Source organism: Ostrinia furnacalis, unplaced genomic scaffold (genome assembly GCF_004193835.3).
Source record: "Ostrinia furnacalis isolate ACB-3 unplaced genomic scaffold, ASM419383v2 OfSCF1416, whole genome shotgun sequence".
In the NCBI taxonomy this organism is placed as follows: domain Eukaryota; kingdom Metazoa; phylum Arthropoda; class Insecta; order Lepidoptera; family Crambidae; genus Ostrinia; species Ostrinia furnacalis.
In genome coordinates this window covers 483961-509499 of record NW_021131655.1, presented here as the reverse complement: position 1 = coordinate 509499, position 25539 = coordinate 483961, and the positions used below count along the sequence as shown (strand labels likewise).

Sequence of the window (25539 nt, the reverse complement as noted above, 5' to 3'; positions counted from 1 at the left end):
CTATGGTGTTTCTTGGCTGCTCAGTGCTGGAGCGTTTGGTTGAGGAATACGGATCGCACCTCCATGGGGCAAAGAGATAGCGCTCCGCCCATCGCGCCGCGTACCCGCACGAAAGTCAGCGAGGCGTCGAACACCTGCGATGGACGCACTTCCACCAGGTCTGACAGCTGGATCTGTTAGAGTATTTAAAGGGATTTTAGAAACGTAAGTACGTAAACGTTAAAATGTTTTTTATCATCCTTTATGATACTTAGTAATGAGTGGATAGAATTAATATCGCGCCCATAACAATAATGTCTACGGTATGCTTATACTCTTACCATTACTCATTAAGCTCATTGTTAAAAACGATGGAGTGGACTGTATGTAGAGATAGGCCTGCCGGTGGTGATATTATGCTAGAAGCAAGGAAACACTCCAAAATAGGGCCAAAAAGGTATATTGCTCAAGACATTAACACTAGAACACGAGAGCCAGTAAAAGCAACTTCAAAATCTAAAACAATATTAAAAAAAAGTAAAAAACCATAAACAATTATCAAAAGAGGATTGCTGGCCAAACTGCCAGCAACACTCATAATTTCAATACACCAAGAAAAACGTATGATAAAATAAAATTGACAATGCTGGAAACACAAAATTATTCTACAAATGGCGTGGTGCGTGAAAAAGTTCCTCAAAGGGTCTGAAGAATTTGAAAGGGACTATTCCCATCTTTCATTACCACCGCTGCAAATCCTGTGTTCAGGATCTACAGCTTGNTGAATATGCACCTTATGCCCATGGCATTCAGATGTTAATTGCTTGACCTCACACACTCATCGTAAAGGTGGACTCGGACTTATCAACTAGGCACCGCAAGGTAAACATTTTAACCTTTTATAAGGCAGTGGTATTATACAACGTGTAATTGAAATAACGCAAGTTCAATATTTTTATTAGAAACTAGCTGACCCGGCGAACTCTGTTCCACCTTAAAGGCAATAAATAAGCCATCGCAATGTTTCCTTATTTGCTCACCGTTTAGACCTACCCTGGACTACGACAAACATTTTAAAACCAAAATCAGCTCAATCGGTCCAGCCGTTCTCGAGTTTTAATCAGACTAAAGAACAGCAATTCATTTTTATTTATATAGATAGATAGAAGATAGATTATTATTTATAAATAATAAAATATTTTTTATACATAGTAGACGCAAGCGCCCATTACAACCGCTGCGACAAAAATGTATTAGATTCAATTAAATTTTAATTAATTTCTTTTTTTACGTTAGTTAAATTACACGCAGTATTGCTCACATTTGAAATATAATATCACCATGTCTTACGGTCCACAAACCATGTATTTTCAATGCTTTCAGGTTTTCTATGGTGTTTCTTGGTTGCTCAGTGCTGGAGCGTTTGGTTGAGGAATACGGATCGCACCTCCATGGGGCAAAGAGATAGCGCTCCGCCCATCGGGCCGCGCACGCGGACGAAAGTCAGCGAGGCGTCGAACACCTGCGATGGACGCACTTCCACCAGGTCTGACAGCTGGATCTGTTAGAGTATTTAAAGGGATTTTAAAACGTAAGTACGTAAACGTTAAAATGTTTTTTATCATCCTTTATGACACTTAGTAACGAGTGGATAGAATTAATATCGCGCCCAAAAAATAATGTCTACGGTATGCTACCTTTACTGGTTAAGCTCATAATTTCTATACACCAAGAAAAATTTAAGATAAAATAAAATTGACAAACACTAAATTATTCTACAAATGGCGTGGTGCATGAAAAAGTTCCTCACAGGGTCTGAAGAATTTGAACGGGACTATTCCCATCTTTCGTTCCCATGCAACTCCTGTGTTCAGGATCTACAGCTTCNACAGCTTGACCGCCAATAAAAACCCAACCAGTGAAGGTCAAGTTTGTCCCGGGGGAAAGTTAACTGTCATTGGACCCGCAACGAAATTAATCAGAAGAACATAGGAGGATTATGAAGTAACATCCTGGCACTCACCTGGCCGTCTCCCACAGGATAGGACTTGTATATCTGCTTGTTCCCGTAGCACGTGTCGAGGTGCACACGCTGGAACGTCATGCCCATGCCGTGGACCGTGCTGCCATCTTTGGTCTGGTGGCAGAAATATAATATGTAGTTATGTTCTTTAAAGGTATCCAATCAAGCTAGAAAGTGGGAGCGCCTAATATGCTACCTCATCTGCCATCAAATACAACTTGCAACAGTGTCGAAAATTGTATGATGATCAGGCGATTTCACCATAGACCGCATTTATGTCGCAGTTTAGTATTTTGAGTACAAATTGAAAGAATGTAAAATATTTAGGGCTACAACGTGTCGACACACACCTTGTACACTGGTTTATAAGATAGACGTACCTAGGGGTGGGAGAAACCAAAACAGGTCAGATGCACCCCTGGAAATGGTATAATACTAGAGTTACGAAGCGAACACGACGTCAGTAAGTTTGAAGAGTGAGCGCGAGTAGGTGGGGCGTGCGGCGTAATGCATTGTAGACTTTGATTCTTTAGCGACACAGTTCATTGTGCTTTAACTGTTTTTGGTGGATGATGTTACATTGGCAGTGACGTGCGAGCCGAGGGTCAGGAAGCCGCTAGGGTGCTCTGCTGATTTCTTTTATGTACTATCTGTTACCTTGGCAGTGATGTATGAGCGGTTTAAAGCAAGCACCGCATTGTGATTTTGATTGTTTTGCAACACAGCACATTATGTCACACAGTTTTGGTAAAGCCTGGTCCGTGAGCACGTAGAATTTGGTCCAATGACCCCAAGCTACTTTATCGCTCGCGCGTAATTATGTTGCTATCGCGCTCGCACACTCACTGCGGGCGCCCGTCGCACAGTCGCGACAGCAATATAATAACGCGCGAGCGATAAGGATGGGTAGCTTGGGGTCTTTGGACAAAATTCTACGTGCTCACGGACCGGGCTTTAGAGGGCGTTTTTCACTTTTTATTCGTGCTACAGGGTGTTACTTACTTTTCAGTCGCAATGGAGGGTATATCTCAATTTTTAGTCGTGTTTGCTGCAGTGTGTTTCTTACTTTTTAAGTCGCGCTGGAGGATGTTTCTTACTTTTTACTCTTATTTATTTATTTATTTATTTATTTAAGGCTCACAAAACAAGTTACAGTCATATTCAGGCATAGATAATATTCCATAGATTAATCTAAACCGCAACTCTAAACATGTGTGCACAGAATGAATTGAAAATAATGAAATAAAGAGGGTAAGTAGTGTTAGTTTAACTTATTTTATGCTTAGTATTTAATGTTAATAAGTGTTATTAAAGTTTACAAAGGACAACTTGACTTTATATTCAGGATATCTCTCCTGAATTTGGATAGCTTAGAACAGAATATGTCCAAAGAAGAGTGTTCAGTGACAGTGTCATTATAAAGTCTGCACATTCTGGTTATAGGGTTGTAAAAAGAGGTATTGTTTTTGTAGACTTGGAGCGAAAATAATTTTTTGATAGGGTTTCGGGATTTGTAATGAATGTTAAAATTAAGAAGGGAAAGAAGATTTGGTGAATCAAGTTCAGAGTGCAAAATCTTGTGCAGACAGACCAGTTCAAGACATTCACGTCTGGAGGCCAGAGACGTCATTTTGAAGCGCTGTAGCCTTGCCCTGTATGACCTATATTCGCGACCCAAACCCAATCTGAAGCAAAGAATATTCAGAAACTTTCTTTGGACACCCTCAATTCGGTCCGAGTGAACATTATAGAATGGCGACCAGATTACACAACCATACTCCAAGATGCTTCTGATCAGTGAGTAGTATAGGCATATAAGGGTAGATTGGTTCTTGAAGTCCCTTGTAGAACGTGTGACAAAGCCAAGGAGTTGAGTACATTTGGAGACAATATGGTCGTAATGACAACGAAATGAAAGACCCTCGTCAAAGTACACCCCCAGGTCTCTGACAACGGATTCGCGTCTTAATACAAATCCGTGTAGAGAATAATCATAATATGTTTTATTTTTAGAAGTACCAAAAGATATAACAAGGCATTTGTTGGTATTTAAGAACATATGGTTATCAGAACACCACTTGGCCACCAATGACAAGTTCCTCTGCAGTTCAGAACAGTTTCCAAGATCATTAATTTCTAAGAAAATTTTGAGATCATCAGCGTAGAGCAAGCAGGGAACCGTTAGTTGTTCAGCCAGGTCATTGATGAAAATCGAGAATAGCAACGGTCCCAGATGCGAGCCTTGCGGAACACCGGAGGTGATCGCTGTCGGCGATGAAAGATGCCCATGTACGCTTACTATTTGACTCCTATTATCCAGATACGATTCTAGCCAGCGCAGTAGACTGCCGTGGACACCATAACCCTTGAGCTTCCGACAAAGTATGAAGTGATTTACCTTGTCAAATGCCTTCGAGAAGTCCGTGTAAATGGAGTCCACCTGGCGTCCCCGAGCAAAGGCCGAGCAGAGATAGTTCTTGTATTCTAAAAGATTACTCACTGTCGATCTTTTCTCGATGAACCCATGCTGGCGAGGGGACAGATGTTGCTTGAAGAAAGAATAGAGAATGCCATAAGTCACAGATTCGAATAACTTGGCGAAGCACGATAAAATGCTGATTGGCCGGTAGTTTGTACATTGGTCTTTTGCTTCTGATTTATGGATTGGAATTACATGAGCTATTTTCCAATAAGTGGGAAATTTTCCTGTCCTAAGCGAGTTATTAAAAATTATGTAAAGTGGTGCACATAGCTCATCGCAACAACTCTTTACAAAATGTGGAGGTATTCCATCAGGTCCCGCACCCTTACTGCCGTCAAGACTCTTGATCTTAGCTTTTATACATTTTAAGTCGATTTCAGCAGTTGATAATGAGAAGTGATGATGAGACTCGGTCGCGTACAAGGTGTCATGGCTCTGTTTACTTTCAAATACCGACCCAAAGTAACTGGAGAACATGTCACATATTTCTTCAACATTTGAGGAAATGGTGTTACCATACTTCATTGTCAGGGGCATTGAAGAANTTCTGATCAGTGAGTAGTATAGGCATATAAGGGTAGATTGGTTCTTGAAGTCCCTTGTAGAACGTGTGACAAAGCCAAGGAGTTGAGTACATTTGGAGACAATATGGTCGTAATGACTTACAGCGAGTGCGAAGAAGGCAGAAAGTATCATAGTCCAGTGGGTTACCGTATTTCCTGTATTTTTTATGGTATTTGTTTTTTTCTTTCATGCAGCGTATTAGAGCCGGACTAAACCAGCAGGGAAACTGATGGATTTTTTTGTTTGTTAGAGGTGTATGTTTATGAATAATTTGGTTTAGTTTTTCATAAAATGTATTCACAGTTACATCAATATCATCACCCGCCAGACAGTCATCCCAATCGATTGAGCTTAGATCACCCCGAATACCATTAAGGTTACACTTATAGAAGTTAGGTCTTTTTCGATGCGTACCAGAAATAACCTTCGGTGGTAACTCTGAAGTAGAAAAGTCTATTAAGAGTGGTGGGTGATGGCTATCCATTCGACTAAGTGCATCAGCGCCATATACAGAGAGTGAACTCTCAGTGCTTAGAACGAGATCAAGAATTCGATTGTTCTTGTTAGGTATACTGTTGAACTGTCTCAGATTACACAGTGAATAAGATTCCAAAAAAAGTTGAGATTTTGCATCAGGTGTGGGGGTGGGAATCATGTCGATGGAATCTGAAGACTTAAGCCACTGAATGTTACATGCATTAAAATCTCCAAAACACAAGAAACTAGAGTTATCTTTAAGTTGAAGCAGTCTTCTTTGGAAATTAGTGTAAAAAGTAGTTAATTTAGATAGGCATAAGTCTGGTGGCAAATAACATAAACAAAGTATTAAGTGTTTGTTAGATGGAAAATTAATTCGCAACCAAATATCCTCAACTTCACACTCCCACTCATATAATCTTTCAATAGGAAATATTTTTTTGATTGCTACGGCTACTCCACCCCCCTCTGTTTTGTGAATACTAGTGCTACAACGGTCCCTTCGAAATATTAAGTATCTTGAGTCCAAAATTTCTGCATTAAAAACACTTGAATTAAAATTAGTCTCTGTGAGACAAATAATATCATAGTTGCAGTTGAGAATATTTAGATAAACATCTTTTAGTTTACTCCTAATACGATTAACGTTTTGATAATAAATTATTATTTTACTATTCATTATTTAAGGAAAAAAAAAATAATATTTATGAGGTTACAGTATGAGAAATAAAAAAAATAAAAAAAAAGATAGATAATATAATATTACAGTTTTTTTAAACATTCTAAGTTTTTAATAAGTATAGAACTAGAGTCCTCATTTTTACGTACAAATATACGACCAAATTTTACCCAAACAAATAAATATTTTTTTTCTTTAGCAACTTTTCTTGTTTCAGCGTAGAGAAACTTGCATTGAGGTGAGATATGCTCCGTTACGTAGATCCTGGTTATTTTTTCAGTGATGCCCAGATGGGAACTGTTCAGCATTTCATTGGGTTTCTTAGATTTATTAAATCTTCGGGACAGAGACAATATAGAATCTCGTAGACGTGGAGAAGATAGAGTAACTAGTATATTTCTGGGTCTGTCTGATTTAGGATCCATTTTGGCAACCCTCCGGCAAGCTGATATTTGATTATCTTCTATGGACATTCCAATTGTCTCGCATAGTCTCTTGAATAAGGCTAGAACGTTCTCCGATCGACTTTCAGGGATGGCTTGCAACTCGATGTTGAAGCTACGTGACATTGTTTCGATGTTCAGTAGCCTATTGTTTAATGTGTTTATATCAGACTGGAGTTTATAGTTATCAGATTCAAGCTTTTTTATAGTATTGTTTTTGTCAGAAATTTGAGATTTCAACGTGGCTTGTTCTGCGCAAACGAAGTCGATAGAAGTTGTGAAGTTGTTTTCTAGGTCCTGGACCGCAGACTTGACCTCCGAGTGAACCATTTTTTTTATATCATCCTGTAAGGCTGAACGAAAGCTCGCCATAAAGGTGTCCAACGAACTTTGTAGCTTTTCATCAAGCATTCTGGAGACAGAAGTTTGTATTTTGTGGTCTAACAAGCTACTTATTTTGTCCATAGTCACTATTTCGGTCTTCTCATTTGAAGTTGAGCATTGGGCATCCATTGGACATGGACTATCTGAGGTGTTAAGCAGGCTGTTGTCCAAAGACATATTCATACTAAGCTCGCTTTTAGATTGCAGCTGATGTTGTCGTACTGGTGTGTTCAAATTTGTTCCACGGCGGCGGGCGTTGACATTATTGCAAGCCGGGCACACCCAGGATGCCAGGGTATCTTTGCTTAGCAAGTTAAATTTTTCTCTATTAACATTCAAGCATTGGCGGTGGTATTTTCCTGTACATCTACAACAGCGCATGTAGTCATCATTGGAGCTTATTTTTCTACTGCATTTAGCGCTGCATTCCATCTCTGAAGTAGGTGCTGCCATCTCTTATGAAGATTAGAAATCAGAGCGCGCAAGGTTTAGTTTACTGGCTAGCACCGTGCGAAAAAAAAAAAGCAGGCAGACATTATGTTTAGTGCGGTGCAGCGTTTGTAGATGGCGTTGATGTTTGTGATAAAGAGATTGGATCGATTTAACTTGCCTGAGTTATGACAAGCAACTGTTAGGTACTGCACTTTTGAGGTTATGGTAAACATTCACTATATGATATGAGTGTGTTTTCACTGGGAGAACCGATGCATACATTCGCGCAATGTGAGTCACAGGAACCAAGTTCAATCCAAGTATTAATGCTGGCAAATTCACTACCAGAAAGCAAAAACAGTCACTGTCACTATTGTAAGTAAATTCTGCATTAGTACGTAATTCTGTCTTGCACTTATATAGTTATTAAATAGGCAGATGAAAGTTCTTCTTCCGGAGGAATGTTTTGTTTGCAAATACACTTTTTTTACACTTAAAAATATTTTTTATCTTCAGATAGTACAAACGCAGTGTTTAACATTATGGATATGTCGGCAGATATTCTATAACAGCCCTTTTCTTGTTCCACGGGGCTGTAAAAAGCAGCACCTCCACCACTCCTAGATTTAGAGCCGTCTGTATATATTTTATACCACCCATTATACTTATCGTTTATCTCGCTTAAAACATCATTCTTTAAAATGTTAATATCATGATTGCTTTTTGGGCCCTGTACACTATTTAAGTTAGGTAAAATAATGTCAACATCAATATATGACATCCAAACGTTGAGTGAAAACATTTCAAGTGGGTAGGAAGAGGATACTATACTATCTTTGGTTAAATCAATTGTTTGAGCAAGTAGAGGTAACCTTTTACGTCTCCAATATCTGTCTGTGGAATGATCATAAAGATTTTTCAACAATTTCGTAGTGACATTATTGGACCATGATCGGGCCTTCAGGCAATATTTAAAAGCTAGATACTGTCGTCTCAAGTATAAAGGTGGTATACAGAGCTCGCTCTCCATTACATGGATGGGGGAGCTTTTAATAAATCCCCCAATAATTCTAAGCGCTTGGTTTTGGAGTCTGTCTAATTTTAATAAATTCGTCCTAGCGGCACCGTCATACAAAAAACACCCATAATCAAGCCGGCTTCGGATAATTGCAATATATAGTTTTCTTAAGTACTTGGGGTGGACACCCCAGCCTGATCCTGCCAATATTTTTAAAATGTTTAAGAATTTTATAGCTTTTTCATATACCTCATTAATGTGTTTCTTCCACAGAAGTGACCTGTCAAGCCAAATGCCCAGATACTTAATACATTCAGATGCACTTATTGTATCTCCTTGGATGTTTAATAGAATTTGTGTTTGCCGAAATCCCCTACTAAAAAGGCAAGATTTAGATTTACACGCCGAAAGTCTTAGCCCAAGTTCCTCCAATAAAATTGACATTATGTTTATAGCTGTTTGAATATTATCTCTGCAGTGCGATAAGTCCTTGTGACTGAAATATAATACAAAGTCATCTGCATATTGACAGATAGCCACGTTTCTAATTTCTCGGCAAATGCTAGAAGTTACTATATTGAAAATAAGGGGCGACATAGGGTCCCCTTGGGCCAGGCCTCGACTTGTACATCTGATGATATTTATGTCTTCAGAGTTATTATTTATTTTAAGATATCTTTGACTCAAAAATGCATATAGATATTTACAGACTCTTGCACCTACATTCAATGTATCCAGTATCTTTACAGCTTTTTCAACCAATACATTATTATACGCATTTTCTATGTCTAAAAAGCAGGCTAAGGTAGTTATATTTTTTGAGTAACCTAATTGTATATAGGTAATGAGACGTACTAGGGAGTCAATACAAGATTGTGCCTTTCTGAAGCCTGTAGAGTTTTGGGATATAATATTGTGTTTTTCCACATACCACTCTAGTCGTTTCGTTATCATGATATGGAATATCTTACACGTGCACGATATCAAGGATATGGGTCTTAATTTAGGCACTGAACCTGGGTCAGAAGACGGTTTTGGGATAGGTATAATCTTAATATTTCGCCATTGTCTAGGTACAATTCCTGTGCGGAATATATCATTATATAAGCTTAACAATAAAGTTAGAGCGTCGTTAGGCAGATTGTAAACCATAGAATATGTTATGCCATCCTCACCGGGAGCAGTATCCTTTTTTTTTCAAACAATGTTTTAGTTCTTGCATCAGAAAGTTTGACTCTAACAACGAGTTACTGGAATAGAACTCGGGTTGCGACTCAACAACAGTGTCAGGCGCGAGAGAGCATAGAAGTTCCTCCAGTTGGTCTTTAGATACGTGATGATTAGGTTGTCGCCAACCCTTAATCCAACGCATTCGTCGCCACATATCAGTCACAGAGCTCGACTCGCCTATATCGCTACAAAATTTTTGCCATGACTGGGATTTCGCCTTTCTTATGAGTTTCTGACTTTCTGTTATTTTATTTTTTAAAATTTGTAAATTATTAGGGGTAGGGTTACGTCGAAAATTTTTTAATGCTAGTCTACGTTGTGCTACTATTTGTGATAATAATGGACTCCAGTACTCTTTTGGTTTAAATTTTCGTTGGGGGTTACTACACAGCTTAATTAGAGGGATGTTATTATCTGCTGCTTGAATGATTAGTTTTTCAAAAAGATCATATTTATCTTGTATATTATTATCAAGGCTAGTAAAACTATAATTGGTCAAATATATGGATATATCGTTCTTATAGGCCTCCCAGTCAGCTAATTTAAAGTTTCTTTTTTTTGTGAGATTTGGAGTATCTTCATAGGTGATTGACATTTTAATAATTAGATGATCACTACCCAGATTTTCGTTAGTCGTTAAAGTTAGCAGCTATATCGGACGAAACGAAAGTTATATCAGGAGAGGATGCTTGCAGCAATTGATCAACCAATTTTATCCTCGTAGGGTGGCCACTGTTTAGCGAGATAAAGCTGTTTTCTAGAGCCGAGTCAAATATTTGTGTGCCTCTTAAGTCATTTTTATTGGACCAGTTGGTGTGGTGTCCATTAAAATCACCCGCTATAATAGTTTTGTCTTGAAATTTTGAAAATAAAGTATCCCAATCGATCTGTGATGTACGTACTGAAGGAGAAACGTAAACTGATATAACATATTCGACATATTTACAATTCATTATTTTAATACATACAACCTCTATACCCGAATTACTAGTATTAATGGGATAACGGCGTGTCTGAAGGGATTTATGCGCTATTATAGATACTCCACCGTAGCCATCATACTATCCTTTCTATAGATGTTGTACTTACTTATTTGTAGCGGAGATTCCTCTTCCAGCCACGTTTCACTAATTATGGCTAAATGTACTTTTTCCTGATCCAGGAGTGCATTGAACATAGATAATTTCGGTCTGAGACTTTGTGAATTCCACTGCATTATATTAACACCGGAAATGTATACAGTACTACCCATTAAAAAGTTGCATTATACATTGAAATAAATCACCACCTGTTACAATATTCAAAATAAATGTTTTAAACTCATCATATAACATACGAAATATAGACATATTTTTTTTTTCCAAATCCAAATTAGATAAAAGTATCTCTTTCAGTTTTAACAGTAATTTTTTAAGCTCAAATTTTTTGATTCTTCTTCTTTTTAGTTCTTCTTGTAGGTTGTCGTCTTGATTCTGCTTATCTTGGTTTTCATAACTCGTCTCATAATCACCAGTGTTGTCAGTGAGATTCTCTTGAGTTTTATTAATTCGTTGTTTAACATTTTTCCTATCATTTATTTGTGTTCGCTGGACAGACGGGGTAGGTATTTGCTCTCGAGATCTTTGCATTTCAATGTTTCTGCAAGTGGCCAGCTCTTCTCTATGATCAATAACATTGGTAAGACCTTTTGAAACTACACTACTATATGTTTTGCTGCTGATTAGAGTTTGATTCTGTAGTATAGGTGACTGAGTGGCTACAAATTCATTTGTAAAAGAGGTAGTGTTGTTCATCTCTTCTTTATCTAATATAATTTGTAGGGCCATGCGATATGTCACATTCTGCTGGCTCATGATGCTACGAATTTTCTTCTCTTTTATAAATATAGGGCATGATTTGTCTAGTACAATATGAGAGCCTCTACAGTTCAAACACTTTATATCTTTTAATTCACAATTTTCATGATTTTGTCCACATTTTGGGCACCTGGACTGTTTAGATGGGCAAAACCTTTTTGAGTGTCCAAATCTCCAACAACCAGAGCATTGAGTGACCGGGAAAACGTACGGCTCGACTTTAAATCTGCACCCGAAAGCGAATATACAGGGTGGAAACGATAAGTGATCTCACTCGATTATTTCTAAACTATACAAGATATCGAAAAACTGATTACTGATCCTGAAAGTGCTTCACGAGCTCTTTCAAACGATATCAGTAATAGGTTACACAATTAACTGGATCTATCCGAAAATTCAATGTTTTCAGCCTCCATACTAAATGTATGCCACTATAAAAAAAAGGTAAAAAAAGGTAAAAAAGGTATTTAAATCAAATAAGAGAGTAGTTGTATGTGGAGATTTTAATATAGATTTATTAGATAATACTCAATATAAAATAAGATTCTTAAACCTTTTTAAATCTTTTAATTTATCAAATCTTTTCAATGAGCCTACTAGAATCACTCCAACATCAGCTATTTGCTTAGATAACATTTTTGAAAGTTCTTCTTCCGGAGGAATGTTTTGTTTGCAAATACACTTTTTTTACACTTAAAAATATTTTTTATCTTCAGATAGTACAAACGCAGTGTTTATGTAGTGAGCGCCCTCTGGCGAAAAAAAAAATTGCTTGCTGCAGGGTGTTTCTTACTTTTTAGTCGCAATGGAGGGTGTATCTTAATTTTTAGTCGTGCTGGAGAAGATGTTTCTTACCTTGGCAGTGACGTGCGAGCGGTAGGAAGCGAGCACGAGGTCGGCCATGTTGACGAGCGAGCGCGAGTAGGTGGGCCTGGCCGCGTTTTCCCTCGCGGAGTAGTGCATTATAGACTTTAATGGGCTGATAATTCAGCTCGATATGCTTTGACAGTTCTGTTACCTTGGCAGTGACGTGCGAGCGGTAGGAAGCGAGCACGAGGTCGGCCATGTTGACGAGCGAGCGCGAGTAGGTGGGCCTGGCCGCGTTTTNATCGATGTTTTCTTCCAATACATCGAAAGAAATCGATGTACAGTTTCGATATATCGAATCGAAAAAAACATCGATGTTTTTTCAAAGTGGACACCCCTAAAATGAAATGAAAAATGAACATTGAAAGAAAGAAGGAAGGTGAACGAATTATGAATGAATGAGTGACTGACAAACTGACAGCTGAGCATAGACAAGACAGAGCCCCGATTACGGTATTTTTTAACGTCAACAATCCAGACACGCTTCTCGATTCTGCGATACGATTGGTCGTTCAACAGCGTACGTCAGTTGTTTTGACCAATCGTATCGCAGAATCAGAAACGCGTCTGGATTGTAGACGCTATAAAAGTTACCGTAATCGGGGCTCTGAGCTTATAAGTCATTCATTCATTCAACAACAAAAGACTGACTCATTCATTTGCTAGGGATGTGCATTCGCTTTTATCTAAATATCGATAAATATCCAATAAGTTTATTTGTTTTTATCTACCAATGTCAAGTGACCCAGAGCCGTAAAATAAAATATAAAAAAATAATGTCATGCGTGTCATGCTTCGACGTCTTGTCTTGCGTCAAAAAAGTGAAAATTGTTTCTTGTCGCAAGTTGTGTATTTTATTTTTTAAATTAAATTAATGCTATCAAGCTTTTAATTAGATGTTTTACGTTTTATTAACTGGTTGTATATTTAAGTATTTCTTAACTTGTAGCAGGAAAATCCTCTGAGAGTTACTTTTAAAGAAGATATCCTGGAATCTATCTTGAGATCGTAAAAATAATAACACATTTTAGAAGCACGTAGAAGCACGCAGGTTTTACTGAAATCTACAATGGCTACAAGAAAGCGTAGTGGTTCTGGATCAAAGAGACATTTGAAGGAGAAAGTGGTACAGATATACGAGTCGTTTTTTAGAGGCGAAGACCTGACCAGTGATAACCCCACTTTCTGGGATGAATTTTTCCTCCTCAAACCAAAGATCCCTCAACTTGAAGCTGAAATCCACAAGTTATCAGTGGAACAGCTCAACAATATGAAAGATAGTATTAATTTATTAGTCACACAGTGTATAGAAATGCTAGGACAAGAACACCATATAAGGTACATGTCCAATTAGTTAATGAATACACTTTTCAAACTAGACTATCTGCATAAATAATTTGTCAATTAAATTTTTTGCAGGCTTGTTTATGCCCTTCAAACATTGAGTGCACTCCTCATTACTATGTACCAAAGGGCAAGTCAAGACTCCAATGTAAACATTAAAACCCTACTTATAGGAACAGAGAATGCTGATATGAAAATGCAGAAGTTATTTGAACACTGCAGTACTATATTGTCAGGTATAAAATGGTATTGCTTCTGTTGCTGTTTGAATGATTTCATAAGTGATTATTATCTTGATAAATTTGTGGAAACTAAGGGAATGTATGGGTTCCCATTCTATCCTAATTATGTGGTATTTAAAGAGAGGTGTAGAGAAACTTGATAGTAAGTTTAGGGAGTACAATAAAGGGAAGTATGATCAAAACTCTGTTATTGAAACTTCTATTAGGAGGGTGAAAATGTGTATATTTAGATATTCTCATAATGAAAAATCTTATGCATTTTCCAGGTGATGTGCCTGAGAGCTTGAAATCAATGGTATTGAAGTTATTGCTGATAATAGCCACTGGGCTTGACAACATTGATGACAATGTCTTGGTTGATTATTTAATGCAAAATTCCTTATTTGAGCCATTAATCCAATTACTTTGCACATCGACTGAAAGACAACAACATGGTGAGCACAAATAATGTTCATTATTTATTTATTTAACTATGAGAAAACTGCTTTGTTTAATTATTGTACTTATCTTTAATTCTTTTTCAATTTCAGGCTATGATGTTGTGATTCTGTTAATGTTTTTGGTGAACTACAAAAAACAGGAGTCTGCCAACCCATATGTAGTAAAACTATCAATTCTTGATGATGAACTGGCTTTGAATGGGTAATTATCAGTTATCAATATTCATTATAATATTAGGAGAAACTAATTTGACTGTTGAAAAGATAAAAAAGGACTGTTTACAAATTAAGTTCAAATGTAACTATTACTTAATATTAGATTATTTTATGCATTTCTGAGTGTTAATTTATTTATTCTTCCATTGTTATCAGGTATGGCCAAGTTATAACTGCAACATTGAATGATTTCGTGATGTCTGCGTTCGGCGGCTTGCAAGGCGGCGGCGGCGGAGGCTGGCTCTCCTCTTTAACCAGCATGGTGGGAGGCATATTCCTAGCCAGTGATGAAACACAGCCAGTGGTTAGGGGGCAGAGAAACAGGTAAAATGCCCTCGTTTTCATTACTTTACATTTTCACTGTAACTGTAAGGGTTTGGATTACAGCGACAAATAGGGCGCCGACGGCGGCGACAAAATCTTCATACAGATTTAAATAAAATGTTACACTATTTGCAATTGAATATTGCTGCTGCTAATCACCAGACACAAGTCTTTATGTATTCATTTAGAGCTCTAAGTGTAGATCACACTTAGAACTAGTCAACTAATTTATAATAGGGTCACTTATTGCTATCGAGGGTCAGACAAACCTTTATTCCACTTAACTCTAAGCATATCCATTTGTTATGAATGTGTACTAAGTTCTGTGATTTTCTATTCATAATTTTGATTACTAATTTTTAAAGTAGCGAAGACGATAAATTGTATTTATTTCATAGTGGCGGCGAGGAAGGCATGCTATTGGCGCTATACGAGGCGGCGCATTTGAACCGCAACTTCATGACGACTCTCGCGCACTCGTCTTCAGCCGCCGCGTCGTCGGCGCCGCCGTCGCCGCCTGCCACGTTACCACCACACCAGGTATACACTACAGATCAACTTTGTGGCACTTTATGTAATTGTAATGCGTGCTAATATTACGCGCAATTATTATACTTGATCAATATTACCATAAAGATAAACATGACTATCATTAATCACAGTCTTCTTGTGTTACTTGTTTTACAAACATTTTTCGTATCTGGCTGTAATTAAGTATCAAGAACAAGATATTAAGAAAGTGTACAAAAGATCATCATTTTTTACCACCTTTTATTTCCATTTAGAAAACAGTACAAAATTAAGGCTTAAACAAAAAATACCACATGGACTCAAAATATAAAAATGTGCTACTTTTTATGACCTTCCTTTGTTCTATACAAATCATAATATAATTATCACCATTTACCTACCACTTTTGACAAATTCATAAAATGAAAACAATAGAACATTATCTAAGCTCATTGTATTATTATTACAATATTGTTTCCGTATGGAAAACATGATACAAAATTAAGCTTGTACAAAAAATACCATCCAAAAAGGTACTTAAAGTATAAAAACGTGCTACTTACTTAATGACCTTCCTTTGTTAATCTAATCTATACAAATCCATCAATCATCATAATATACTTATCACCTATTACCAGTTTTGGCAAACTCTTTTTCAATGACTAATACCTACTTAACAATGCAATTAGTACAATAGAACATTATCTAAGCTGTTTATAATAATTATAGTATAATAAGTATTTGTATTTTTGGGAAATCATGGAGTAAGTACCCTTTAAAGACCACATGTTTTTTGTATGGATATAAGAAGTGGTAAAAAGTAACAAACCTTTCTATTGTCGGCGTTTGTTTGATTATATTTATTTTATGATTTTAATGATTTTNGGGGGGTCTAAATTAGAGTGAGAGGCAAATAGGTTTTCTCGCTCTAATAAAAGTAAATAAATATCGGGGTGCCATCCGGACCCAGTCAGTTCCGCGTTTTCTCCTCAACAAGCTACAACACCAAGCTCTCGCCACTGCTCCGAGGAACCGGTCTCAACCACCACAACCAGCGTTATTATTTCTGCGCTCCCCGCCCCCTTCGTCTCGCTCTCCCGCTCGCGCTGCACCCCGCATCGCGCCGTGTCGGCGTACGGTATTCAGGGTCCGCACAGGGTTGCTACCCCATACCGTCCGGCACATTTTTAAATCTTTTAATTTATCAAATCTTTTCAATGAGCCTACTAGAATCACTCCAACATCAGCTACTTGCTTAGATAACATTTTTTGTAACTGTAATATTCAAAGTAAATCAATAATTAATTGCCTTAGTTCAGATCATAGTGGACAATTGGCCACATTTGAACACCATCATGTCCCTAGTACAGTGGATGTTGTTTGTAGGCCAATAACAACTAACCGAATTAACAAATTTAAGAAAAATATTTGTGATGGTATTGATAAACTTATATTAGATGACAATAATGTTGATCACATTTATGAGGATCTATTCAGTGTTGTGAGTGAGGAATTCAAAACCACATTCCCACAGAAAAAGATCCGAATAAATTCTGTTAAATGTAAATTTGACGACTGGGCTACAACCGGCATTCACAAGAGTAGAAATAAAATGTATGAATTATATAGTCTTAAAGCCGATACGCAAGATCTGAATGTTATAGAATATGTTAAAAATTACTCAAAAATATTTAAAAGGGTTTGTTTGGCTGCTAAATCAAATCATCTTCGAAATCCGCAAAAATATAGAGCAATTCACGAAAAAGAGCGATTTGCATAACTTTAATACAAGAAACAAAAATAAACTTGCCGTTCCAAATTTCAGATTGCATAAGATTGGTAATTCATTTATGGGAAAATGTATTAAATTCTTTAATAAATTACCACAAACTGTTGTAGAACTACCCATTCATAAATTCAAAGCACATATTAAAAGTACCTTAATGAAAAAGGGCTACTATAAAGTCGATGATTATTTAAAAGATAAAAATGTTTGGGATACTTTACTGCCTAGCTCGCATAAATATTTATAACTTTGTACATTTTAAAGCATGTAAACCTTTGAAAAAGAGGCTGACAATAGTGACTGAGTTTCTTGCGCTGCTTCTTCTCAGCACTGGCCCATTTATTGTCCTGAAGCAGTGGTAGGGTTAATACTGGGACGTGTAAAAGTGCTTTTTTTAAGCCTATTTACAGAAATAAATGAGTTTTATGAGTTTTTTATGAGTTTTATGAGTTTTGTGCATATTCTTATAATAAACATTGTTAATAACTTAAGTGACATTTTATCTCGAAACATTAATCAACTCGGAATACTTTTAAAGTTTTATTTGTTAAAAGACCACGGAACCTCATGACTGTCGTAATTAACATGATTTAGGAATTTGGAATTAATTACTGGAAAGGGGTACAGTTATTTCAGCAGTTAATATTTATTTGTAAATAGGAATAAGTATGTATACTTACATGTAATAAAGAATGTTCATTGTTTATTTGTCGGTTAAATTTAAAACCAATAAAACATCCGATATCATAACAAATAGAAAACGTAATGTCGAAGTAAAGTTTGTCGGAGTTTACTTAGGTAGCCGTGCAGTAGAAGGGATGACCCGCAAAACTTTGCAGGAGATTTCAACATTCGTGGATAGGATATCGACCAGCGCGACAACCAACACTTTTTATTAACTTCCCTGACATGAATGTCTGACTTTATTTCTTTTCCACCTTCTAGAGCCCACCAAACTTGGCGCAAATACAAGCTCTGGACAATGAACAGCCTACCAATCTTCTTGTTACATTTTTCCAATATTGGTAAGTTTGTAATTTGTGGTAACTTAAAGTTGGCTTATTCCACTATTCCCCATTGACAATCCCCGTCGACGGGGATTAGTGAACTTTTTGTTCAGGGATTGTCAACGGGGAATAGTGGAATAAGCCTTTTAAAGGGCGGTTAAAGTTTATAATGCGAATTTTTTAATCATGGGAGTCGTCTCTAGATCTATGCTTAATTAAACATACTTTTTCAGTTCAATAGTAATGGCAGACACGAGGACTGAAGCCAGCATAAACAAATGCAGTTTATGCTTCATTACACTCACCTGTATAGTGGAGGAACAGTTCGCCAACTCAATAATGCATGACCAAAATCTAACTTTTAAGGTAAAATATTTTTAAAAGGATTGTCAAATAACTGCAGCATTAATATACTTAGCACAAAATTTATTTGGTTATCAGGTTCAACTGTACAGACTTCCAATGCGTCATAGAAAAATAGTCCCTGAGGAACCACCCTCACAGCCATTAGCTTCAACATTAATTGGTAAGTTAAAAAAAAACAATTTTTAAGAATCTAGATTTGTTATTTTAATTTGAAGCACGAATTCGTTATTAGTCGTATGATGTGCGCATGTTCCTCGTGCTACTAAGGTGTAGGAGTAGGTACACCCAATCAGCCTTGTCACATTTTTACATCACGGTCATAAGCGTTCTATGATGTGATCACCTTTTTTAAAGGGCTACTTCCGCGCCTACTGGCCCCTTCTAGCTATGAGATGGGTATCTACGCCCATACGCCACGTGGGCGCGGGCGGGGTACATAGCTCGTAGAGCTGATGGCCGCTGGGGCAGGAAAGTTCTTGAGTGGTGACCACGAGCCGGAAGACGTAGCGTGGGCAATCCTCCCATTAGGTGGACCGACGATCTGGTGAAGGTCGCGGGAGGTGCCTGGATGCGAGCGGCGTAGGACCGGTATTTGTAGAAATCTTTGGGGGAGGCCTTTGTCCAGCAGTGGACGTCTTTCGGCTGAAACGAACGAACGAATCTACGCCCATATGCTTGACTACCATGCAGTAACCCTTTATTCCGCACGCAGACCTGCTGGTAGAATTCATAATGTGCCACCTGCTGAAGAAGTTCCCCGGCGAGCTATACCAGCTGTGCGTAGGCGTGCTTCTGCGGCTGCTGAGCTACCAGAAGCGATGCCGCGTGCGCCTGGCGCGCGACTGGCGCCCGCTGTGGGCCGCGCTCATCGCGCTGCTCAAGTTCCTCGTCACCAACGAGAGCACGCTGCTGCGGCGACACAACATCTTCGTCATGGCGCAGCAGGTCAGTGTTCCCTGAGCGACGCCACCACTGAGCCACCAGGAGCGCTGCCGCGTGCGCCTGGCGCGCGACTGGCGCCCGCTGTGGGCCGCGCTCATCGCGCTGCTCAAGTTCCTCGTCACCAACGAGAGCACGCTGCTGCGGCGACACAACATCTTCGTCATGGCGCAGCAGGTCAGTGTTCCCTGAGCGACGCCACCACTGAGCCACCAGGAGCGCTGCCGCGTGCGCCTGGCGCGCGACTGGCGCCCGCTGTGGGCCGCGCTCATCGCGCTGCTCAAGTTCCTCGTCACCAACGAGAGCACGCTGCTGCGGCGACACAACATCTTCGTCATGGCGCAGCAGGTCAGTGTTCCCTAAATTGTATGACAGATAACGCGGGTCTAAAGCCTACTTGGGGCGCGGTGACAGCGAGAAGCGTCGAGGGCTTGGGGTCGTCGGGGTGGACCATAATAATCTCACGCAACTTAGTAACATTATCCTATCATGCCACGCTGCTTCGGCGCTACAACATCTTTGTCATGGCGCAACAGGTCAGTGCACACTGAACAACGCCACCACTGAGCTACCAGAAGCTGCTTAAACAGCAGCAGTGAGTGTTTCCCAAACTTTGCGTCAGACTCAGATCAACCAAAAGTATCGCGAGTATTCGTCAGACCAAAATTAAATAACCCTAAGACGACTGCACATACGTTGTCTCAGAGATCATAATGGTGGATGTTGCAGACCACTTCAACTTTATCTAAAATGCTAAATCACGCTCATACAGTCATACTGTTTGAAAACTCAATATTACAGTTTCATAAAAACTGATGATATTCATGAAATGTCTTGATTTTTTCCAGGTTGTGAATATCTTCAATCTCTTCATAACATTCGGGGATACGTTCCTACCAACGCCGGCGTCCTACGATCAGCTGTACTATGAATTAATTAGGATGCATCAAGTCTTCGATAATCTGTTTTACATGGGTATGTATAAAAATGTTTCATCCTACTGTAAATAACAGAAAAATCTTCATTTATGTGACTTGCAATAGTAATTCGCATAGGGCCTGTCTGATAATGCTATAATTTTTATATTTCTTGGAAATTACATAATTCTTGAAAAAAAAATCTAGCTGCGGTATTAGCTTATCATCATTAACTACTGCTGGAACTCAACCCCCTTCAGTGTAGTAGAGGATTTGGCAAACTGGCGAGACGAGTCTGGTCCTATTCTATTCTTATACTACATGGCGATATTGGCTCATTTTCTGTACATCTCGATTTATTTACCATGTCCCTATTTATTTACCTTCTTTATTATTACGGGACAAACTTGACCTTCACTGGTTGGGTTTTTATTGGCGGCCAAGCTGTAGATCCTGGCTACAGAAGAGTTGCAGCGGTGGGAACGGGAGGTGTGAATAGTCCCGTATGCCTTTATTATACTTTTACAGCGGTTTTATTTATTTATTTTTATTTATTTCAAACTTACATGCACATAGAACAGTGTACATAAGGCGAACTTAATGCATTTTCCTCCAGTCAACCTTAGGGCCAAACTGAGAATAAAGTAGGCGGTATAAAATTGATATGAATTTACATAAAATAATTACGTAAATAACATATATAAATAGATACATAATATTGTAATAGGATGGATGACAAAGGGAGAAAAAAAAAGAGAAGAAAAATGGAGGTTGAACAGAAATCATGAAGATGAAACACTAGCGAGAAAATGTTTGCGCACATGTTTAAAGGTGGACTTGCTGGGAGCCTGCCTGACGTTTTCAGGGAGACCATTCCAAAGACGAATGGAAAAGAGTTGGAAAGAAAACCAGTACGATGAGAAGGAGTGGAAAGAAGCGTTTTAGCTTTACTCATCTCAGATTTTTCTCGTACGCAGCGCTGCGGTACTCGACGGGCGACGGCGAATACAAGGCGGAGGCGCTGCGGCTGGCCAACTGCCTGGTCAACGTGCGCGCCATCATCCAGCACTTCTCGCCCAAGATCGAGGCCTGGCTCGCCTCGCAGAACCTGTCCACGCCCACCGAGGACCAGGTATGAGATGTTTAGCTCCGTTGGCCATTTCCCATCTTCCCCTGAATGGGGAAAACTGTCAGGTAAAGATGGGTAATGGTCACTGTTTTTTTTATCTTCTAAATTGGCTTCATTAGTGAATGAAATAGGACAGAATGGTCATATTAAATAAATAATAATATCCTTGGACATTTTACACTACGCTTCTAGTCTCAAACTAAGCAAAGCTTGTTATGGGCACTATAGTCTGGTCCGGGAGCACGTAGAATTTTGTCCAATGACCCCAAGCTACCCATCCTTATCGCTCGCGCGTAATGATGTTGCTGTCGCGCTCGCACACTCACTGCGGGCGCCCGTCGCACAGTCGCGACAGCAACATCATATCGCGCGAGCGATAAGGATGGGTAGCTTGGGGTCATTGGACAAAATTCTNCAGGATCAGTAGATAACCAGTTTATGGATATCTTGTATAGTTTTTAATAAACTGTGGTTTTACTAAATGTATGGAGACTGGAAACATTGAATTTTCAGATAGATCCAGTTTATTTTGTAAACTATTATTCATACCGTTGGATAGAGCTCGTGAAGCACTTTCAGGATCAGTAACCATTTATTGGATATCTTGTATAGTTTAGAAATAATCGAGTGAGATCACTTATCGTTTCCACCCTGTATATGAGGGTAACGTAGGGTTGTTAAAACAAAGTCTTATGGTTTCACTATTGATCCATTTACCATCGTGGTTTAGTCTCTTAAGGCGATTTATGGAGATGATATCGCATTCATAAGACAAGTTTGATTCCAAAGCCATCTGACATCTATACCCCAACTCAAAGAATTTAGAGCATTTTAATATTTTTTCAGCCTGATTTTTGTTTTCCACTTGTATGAGGACTTTGTACGGACTTTTATATTTAATCCGAAGTATATTTTCTATTTTCTCGGCTTTCATCAACTTAGCTAGGGCCATCTGTTTAGGTAATGCTTCTAATGACGTCATACATACTTCGATTTCTTGCCCTGTCTCTGTCATATTATTGGTACTTGCTTTGTTTTGTTGGTTATCAGAGTTGCTTCGTAAGAATCGTTTTGGCTTCCTTCTTGTCACTGTTATAAAGTCATCTTCATCTTCATTATCATTACACTCACTATCATCTCGTACTCTTTTCTCAATTATTTTTTCTCTTTTATTGCTCGTACAACTCTTCTCGGTTTCCATGTTATCCCATTCCAACATTCCTTGAAGTTCTCTCTCGCATTCTTCTATTATGGCATCACTATGAGCACTCATATTAGATATATTATCCTCTTCACTATTTTCGTCCATTATCACAATATCGTAAAAGGGAGGGTAGTTGCACAATAGGTGACGTTGAGGCGCACAAGTACGTATGCCGAGTGTGTGCGCTCGCTACGCCGGTCCGCGCGCAACTGTGCACATTACATATTTGTGACAGGGTAATTTAACGGAAAACTATGCAAATTTTGTCCAATGACCCCAAGCTACCCATCCTTATCGCTCGCGCGTAATGATGTTGCTGTCGCGCTCGCACACTCACTGCGGGCGCCCGTCGCACAGTCGCGACAGCAACATCATATCGCGCGAGCGATAAGGATGGGTAGCTTGGGGTCATTGGACAAAATTCTACGTGCTCCCGGACCAGACTATAGACATAATAGCCTGATATTTTGTTAATTTTTTGAACAGATTCTGTTCATTTGTTCTGACTGAGGAGCAAACCGGCTTCTTTCTCTCAGTCGCTTTATTTAGCTGCCTAAGTGCCTTTTCACACGTTCCGGTTGCTGGCTATCCGGCGCCGGGTACCCGGTGGTGAAGTGTATGGGCATGGTACGGAGCTTTCACATGTTCCGGCGTAAATTAATCCGGCAGGCGGTAGCCGTGTGCGCGCCGGATCCACCACTGTACGTCCGGTCGCCGGGCACCGGTTAGCCGGCGGCCGAACTGACAGTGGTGTATGGAACACGCAACTAGCTTTCACACGCGCCGGCCGGTCAGTCGTCCAGGTACAGTCTGCGAGAGTTGCAGTTTCTCATTTTTGTATCCTGACGTTGCAAAGAGTTCTTCAAACGGTTATGTAATTCATCAAAAGTAGTTGTACTTGAAAAACCTGTCTTCATGTGCTCGTAGATCTGAGAATAATGTATAGAATGCACCTAATGCTTCTCTTTTCATAAGTGCCTTTTCACACGTTCCGGTTGCTGGCTATCCGGCGCCGGGTACCCGGTGGTGAAGTGTATGGGCATGGTACGGAGCTTTCACATGTTCCGGCGTAAATTAATCCGGCAGGCGGTCGCCGGGTGCGCGCCGGATCCACCACTGTACGTCCGGTCGCCGGGCACCGGTTAGCCGGCGGCCGAACTGACAGTGGTGTATGGAACACGCAACTAGCTTTCACACGCGCCGGCCGGTCAGTCGTCCAGGTACAGTCTGCGAGAGTTGCAGTTTCTCATTTTTGTATCCTGACGTTGCAAAGAGTTCTTCAAACGGTTATGTAATTCATCAAAAGTAGTTGTACTTGAAAAACCTGTCTTCATGTGCTCGTAGATCTGAGAATAATGTATAGAATGCACCTAATGCTTCTCTTTTCATATTAATTGTATGAACCCAATAATTTCTTGATATTTCTTTCCGGCGCAGATATTTTCGTCTTCGATATTTTTTTTTGTTTTTTTTTTTATGCATAACAAGGCAGGTATTTGATCACAATCGCACCTGATGTTAAGTGGGATGCAGTCTAGGATATAAAAGCCACATTGCAATTATTTGTTCACGGTCCATCTTTGAAAGTATGAAATGAACGAGACTGTACTCTTGTCGGCTCTCTAGTCGATCAACCGGAGCGTGTGAAAGCTCATTTGACGCCGGGTAGCCGGCGCAGGTTATCCGGCAACCGGAACGTGTGAAAAGGCACTAAGGGTCTATCTTCTATTCTATTGGACGAGATAATTTCTCTTCTTTGACAAAATGACTGAATTCGATGTCATTTTTGTGACCCAACTGTAAATCGTGTACGAATACTTCGACTTAAAAAGTGATTTGGACTATTTTGGACCACGAGGGGAAAAAAATTAAAAAGTATTTAATTACAGATCTTAGACGTCGTCAGGAAGAACTACGACAGCCTCATCCTAAAACTGCAAGAAGGTTTGGAATCCTACGAGCGTTATTCGGAGCGAGCGCACCGAGCGTTACTCGCTCGGCTCGTGAGCGCCGCGCTCGCCGCCGCCGCCGCGCGCCGCGACGCCGCCGCGCGACATTTGCACTCCGCCGCCGCTGACGCCGTCTCGCATTACTCCGCTATCGCGTGAGCCTCTACTTAAGGTTCAGCCAAACCAACGCGATCACACGCGATCAGCCGGCGTGGGCTTATTCCACTATTCCCTAAAAAGTTCATTAATCCCCATATTCCCCATTACGTTCAAAATAAAATCCTAATATAACGGGGATTAATGAACTTTTTAGTTCATTATTCCCCATTATAAGCTCCAATTGGTGTTAACGGGGAATAGTGGAATAAGCCCCGGTGTGCAGCTATGGCGATCAATGCATTTGATCGCCATCCCTGCACGCCGGCTGATCGCGTTGGTTTGGCTGAACCTTTAATACAGCATTCGCGTTCCCAGGGAGGCAGGGGACGTCAGCTGCCCTTTAGTGTCTAATGCCCGTTTTCACCATCAATCCCTAATTTTTAAGTGACCCATATGAAAACAAAATTCCTGTTGTGTTACGGGCATAAGACCCCTCATACATGGCAACTTTTTGTAGCGATTTTGTCGCGCGTCGATATAGTCGCAATACGGTCGCTTCGGACGTCTTTCGGCTGAAACGAACGAACGGTCGCTAGCTGGTGTGCCCTCGCCCACATAAACATGATTCAGTCG

The 25539-nt window shown here is 39.5% G+C and overlaps 2 protein-coding genes across 2 annotated transcripts; one reads left to right on the top strand and one right to left on the bottom strand.

Annotated features, from left to right (window-relative positions):
• Window positions 1-1234: 1234 nt before the first annotated feature.
• LOC114352674 (uncharacterized) lies at window positions 1235-12522 on the bottom strand. The gene is made up of 3 exons (XM_028304350.1): window positions 12423-12522; window positions 2003-2116; window positions 1235-1540 (listed from the first exon to the last, which is right to left on the bottom strand). The coding sequence occupies exons 1-3, from the start codon at window positions 12468-12470 to the stop codon at window positions 1388-1390; spliced, it is 315 nt and encodes a 104-aa protein (XP_028160151.1). The 5' UTR covers window positions 12471-12522; the 3' UTR covers window positions 1235-1387.
• A 751-nt stretch (window positions 12523-13273) lies between these two features.
• LOC114352673 (armadillo-like helical domain-containing protein 3) lies at window positions 13274-25000 on the top strand. Its single transcript, XM_028304349.1, has 13 exons — window positions 13274-13772; window positions 13854-14014; window positions 14287-14454; window positions 14551-14662; window positions 14833-15000; window positions 15399-15540; window positions 18242-18321; window positions 18537-18669; window positions 18745-18829; window positions 19382-19614; window positions 20457-20583; window positions 21503-21657; window positions 24748-25000. Exons 1-13 carry the CDS (start codon window positions 13504-13506, stop codon window positions 24964-24966), a joined length of 2052 nt encoding a protein of 683 aa, XP_028160150.1. The 5' UTR covers window positions 13274-13503; the 3' UTR covers window positions 24967-25000.
• Window positions 25001-25539: the final 539 nt, after the last annotated feature.

Coding starts and splice junctions, on each gene's coding strand:
- LOC114352674 (XM_028304350.1), bottom strand. CDS start 12,470: ATGGCCGACCTCGTGCTCGCTTCCTACCGCTCGCACGTCACTGCCAAG. Junction 2,117..12,422: donor GCTCGCACGTCACTGCCAAG/GTAAGAAACATC, acceptor TTCTGCCACCAG/ACCAAAGATGGCAGCACGGT. Junction 1,541..2,002: donor ATCCTGTGGGAGACGGCCAG/GTGAGTGCCAGG, acceptor ATACTCTAACAG/ATCCAGCTGTCAGACCTGGT.
- LOC114352673 (XM_028304349.1), top strand. CDS start 13,504: ATGGCTACAAGAAAGCGTAGTGGTTCTGGATCAAAGAGACATTTGAAG. Junction 13,773..13,853: donor GGACAAGAACACCATATAAG/GTACATGTCCAA, acceptor AATTTTTTGCAG/GCTTGTTTATGCCCTTCAAA. Junction 15,541..18,241: donor CCACGTTACCACCACACCAG/GTATACACTACA, acceptor TCCACCTTCTAG/AGCCCACCAAACTTGGCGCA.